The following is a 4,491-nucleotide window of genomic DNA, read 5'->3' as shown; positions in this document are numbered from 1 at the left end:
ATAACCGAGTTTTTTTTGCTTAAGTTAAGGTTTGTAATGAGGCAACCAGTGCAATATATGAGTTTACAAATATTATGTACTCTTTTTTTTTTAACTAGGTTTTTTTCCCACGTAGTTTTCCTAATGAAGTTTTTAACAGGACATGAATGTATTCAAATATACTATCCTACGATTGTCTTGTGAAGTTTTTAAAGGGGCATGAATAGGCCAATGGGCACAATCAACAATTATAACAAAACTAGTTTTCTTAGACTCCACATATAAAAAAAAAAAAAGTAAAAACTTATGAGATGATCTCACACAAGTGTAACCATCAAAGAGAGGACAGATGTCTCCAATGTCCAATCCAGAGATTCGGAGGGAGATATTTACTTGTAATTTAACACAAAAATTATATCAACATTAAAACTTACATAGATGATATTAAGACACATTAACAATTTAGTACCGATTTTGTAATAGTAACTAAAAAAAAGGATTTATTGATTGAAAACATAATGGGTCACACTTGTGTGAAATCGTCTCACAGATCCTTATTCGTAAGACGGTTAGGTTGAGTCGAGTATATATGCAAATGTAATACTAATACTAGCAAGTGTAATACTAAATCAAGAATAAAATGTTTGTTACTTATAAGGAAAAACGTAATACTTTTGATGACAAATGTAATACTTTTATATTTTGATGTAAAAATATATTTTTTAATAAAAAAGATTATATTTCAGATTGATCCGACCCATTTCACAAACAAGGATTCGTGAGTCAATCTTATACAAGTTTTTGCTAAACATAATAATAGTCTTGGTATTTCAATTATAACTTTAAATTAAACATCATATTATTAGAACTATTGTTATTATTATTCTGCAAAATTTAGGGATGTCCATCGAATCAAAGACCTTTATTAATACGAGACTAATTTTTTCACGCCTTGCGAGAATAGGGTAATGCTCAATATTTGTTTTTTTCGTCCCTAAGTTATATCGTAACTGTAGAATTCGTCCTAAGTGTTGATCATACTCACTTTTGGTCCCTAAATTATCGTGGACGCTGCACTTTTCGTCCCTTTACTAATAAAACATTAGGGACAATATTTGTAATTTTAGTATAACTTAGGGACGAAAAGTGAGCACAAAAGAAAAAATGTGTAACACCAATGATAATTTAAGGACTAAAAGTGAGCATAATCAACACTTATAGACGAATTTTACAATTACTCTATAATTTAGGGACGAAAAATATAATCTTCTGTAATAATTTTGGTAAGCATCATAAAGTGACGCCATCGCACGTCATCCTTCTAGTTTGGCGCAAAGCTTTACCAACTCCTCAGCGACCGCATCCATCTCTTTGCTGCCTCCCGACTTCAAATCCTCACTTATTCTCTTCACATTTCTCTTCAATTTCTCTCCGACTTTTCCTCCCACCGCCCCTCTCACAGCTTCCGCCATTTCCGCCCGGTGGAGCTTACCGTCATCGTCTCTCTCCACCTCCACCGCCGCCCCAATCTCTACCATCAGCCGGGCGTTCACCGGCTGATCCAGCTGCATTGGCATGGCGATGATCGGAACGCCGAGACTCAGGCTTTCTATTATTGAATTCCACCCGCAATGGGTCACGAACCCGCCGGTGCTCCGGTGGCCGAGAATCTTCCCCTGCGCGGCCCATCCTTCTACTATTCTTCCTAGACCTGGCAATTCGTGTATACGGGTTCGTTAACGGGTCGACACGATAACGACACGAACACGATAAGGCTAAACACGAACACGACACGTTAAGGTTAACGGGTTCAAAATTGTAACACGAACACGAACACGATTTGTTAAAGGGTTAAACGGGTTGACACGATAGACACGTTTTGTTAACGGGTTTCTTATCGTGTTGACACGATATGACACAAAACCCGTTTAAACCCGCTAAATCTATTGATATATTAAAAACTAAAATTTAAAGTTAAATTATATAAAAAAGAAATAAAACATACAATCTAATCCATCAAACAAACTAAAAAAATTCGATTTATAACATTCATAAAATTATAACATAACATCCAAAAATCATAATTAAAGAAGTTCATACTAGTTTTTAGAATAAAATTGAACACAATAAACATTCAAATTTCATATTGTTGAACACCAATAATTGGTGTATGATCTTGGCCTAATGTAGTAAATTCATTCTTAATCATATATGTTCATGATATATTTTGTAAAGACAATGGTTCTTAGCGGGTTCTAAACGTGTCTCTGTAAACGGGTTCGTGTAAACGGGTTAACACGATAATATTAACGGGTTAAACGGGTTCTTAATAGGTTTAACGGGTTGACCCGTTAAGACACGAAAACATAACGGGTTCTTAACGGGTCAACCCGTTAACGACCCGGGACATGTTAAGGCTAAACACTAACCCGTTATTTTTGTGTCCGGTTTCGTGTCGTGTTAACGGGTCGTGTCGATAATTGCCAGGTCTAATTCTTCCTCTCTCGCCGATTCTTTCAAGAAAACCTGGTGGGAGAGCTTCTCTTGCTGAGATTTCTTCTCCCTTGGGGAATCTAAGCACCCATATGAAGTTTACGTTGCTGAGCTCCAAGGCGTAGGCTATCTCCTCCGTGTCTTCCTTGCTCAGGAAATATTCGCTCCCGAACAAGACGAACACGGTTGATCTCGCTGATTTTCTCCCAAGCCAATCCATCAGCTCCGTTTCGTAATCTCTTTCTTGATTCGCCGGCGCCTGGAATGTTGGTCCAACCGACACTACTTGTAAGGAATAATACTAGGAAAAAATTATTTCCTAAAAATAGTTTACCGGTGGAGATAACATCTATACTATACAAATATTCAAACTCAGGTTGATAAATTTACTTTTCAAACTAATATATGACAAGTGTTTTTTCTAAGCATTTTCACCTTCATTTTTCAATTTAAATAGATTTTATATATTTTTCATTCACACGTTATCCCTTTTGACAGTACAATATATGAGTTTATTTTTCTCACTATCAATGTTGCGAAGGCGCTTGGGGCTAGGCGCTAGTTCGGCGCCTGAGAAACCTAGCGCCTAAGCGGTCGAGTAATCTATATATATATATATATCGTCTCCATTCTCCCACTCGGGACTAAGAGTCGTTAGAATATTATAATCCTCAAACTAGTCAACCGCATATATTAGGTGGTTAGTTGAGTATATGGCTTGAGAAATATAGAAGAGGAGCAGCCGAGCAAGGCAAAAAAAATCACTGGGCAGAGTTGAACGCTAACTCGACCAAGTCGAGCAGCGACTCGGTCGAGCTAGGCGCCCGACTCGGACGAGTTAGACGCTGAACTAGGACGAGTCGGAGCCTAGTCAGCCACTTAGTTGGTATTCAGGCGAAAGGTAACCTAGGGATGAAATCGCCTCGGCCTAGCGCCTAGGCGGGCTGCTTAGGTCGATTTTTAGTTTTTTACAACATTGCTCACTATGAAGAAGTTGAATTCATTTGACCGGACCTAAATTGATAATAAACCCTATATATATGAAGATGTAATTTTATGCTATTTTTTTCAACCCTACCTTGCACTTCAAAACCTCGGACATGCAATCTATGTACTTTGCCTCAACTTCTTTCGAGCTATTTACCAACATCATTGACGGTGGTGGTGAATCTAAGTAATCCTCCGGCTGGACGGAGTTTTCCCGATTCAAGAGCTAGAGAGTTGTCGTTTGTTCGTAGCGCCGGAGAAGGAGAGCCGGGAAGGGAAACTCGGCGGCGGATTTGTTCATGATGTGAGAGAAGTAGGAGCCCACGGCGGCGCTGGTGGTGAAAAACGGTACAGCGGGAATATCGAGCGACAAGGCAAGCTTTACAAACCATGGTTGCATGGTATCATGGATGACCAAATAAGGGTTCAAGGTTTTCAAGATTTTGGCGAAATCCGGTGCCGCCATATTCAGGACTTTCTTGAGGGCGTCGTGGAGGTGGCGCGGGAGGCCATTGGTGGTCTGGTAGTGAGGAGGAAGATGAGGGGATTCTGGGAGATGGAGTTCCACTAATCTAATGGATTCAGAGTAGGCTTGTGGAATGTTGTTTTTTATGGAATTAAGGTTGACGAGAGTCGAACATAAGTGAATCAAGAAACCTCGATCCACAAGATTCTTGGCCAGTCCAAGAAACGGTGTAATGTGGCCGTACGCCAGCCATGGAAACATCACAACACTCCTCGTCACAGTTTCTGTACTCATGGTTGTTGAAGGAATGGTAGAAATCCACTATTGAAGATTGTTTAAATAAGATGAGAAGAGAGGAAATCCCCCATATTTGAGTCTTACCTAATTACATTAATTTCAAAATACAAGTAGAAGTTGGTTGAAGTGTCACACTAAATATGTTGCTAATTCTAGTATAATTACGTGAATCTTGAACTGTAAATGAAATAGTAATTAATTCCTTCTAGAAATGAAATTTGAACTTAATTAGGAGAATTATATTTCTGCTCACTTAATTGTTGTTGATG

At 38.6% G+C, this 4,491-nt stretch overlaps 1 protein-coding gene across 1 annotated transcript; it reads right to left on the bottom strand.

Moving 5' to 3' along the window:
* Positions 1-1,292: 1,292 nt before the first annotated feature.
* Positions 1,293-4,219, bottom strand: LOC116015891 (beta-D-glucosyl crocetin beta-1,6-glucosyltransferase-like). Its single transcript, XM_031256057.1, has 4 exons — positions 3,704-4,219; positions 3,551-3,658; positions 2,464-2,731; positions 1,293-1,675 (listed from the first exon to the last, which is right to left on the bottom strand). Exons 1-4 carry the CDS (start codon positions 4,217-4,219, stop codon positions 1,293-1,295), a joined length of 1,275 nt encoding a protein of 424 aa, XP_031111917.1.
* Between the last annotated feature and the right edge of the window lie 272 nt (positions 4,220-4,491).

The sequence above is a fragment of the Ipomoea triloba genome, chromosome 4 (genome assembly GCF_003576645.1).
Source record: "Ipomoea triloba cultivar NCNSP0323 chromosome 4, ASM357664v1".
NCBI lineage: Eukaryota > Viridiplantae > Streptophyta > Magnoliopsida > Solanales > Convolvulaceae > Ipomoea > Ipomoea triloba.
This window is presented reverse-complemented; position numbering and strand designations above follow the sequence as displayed.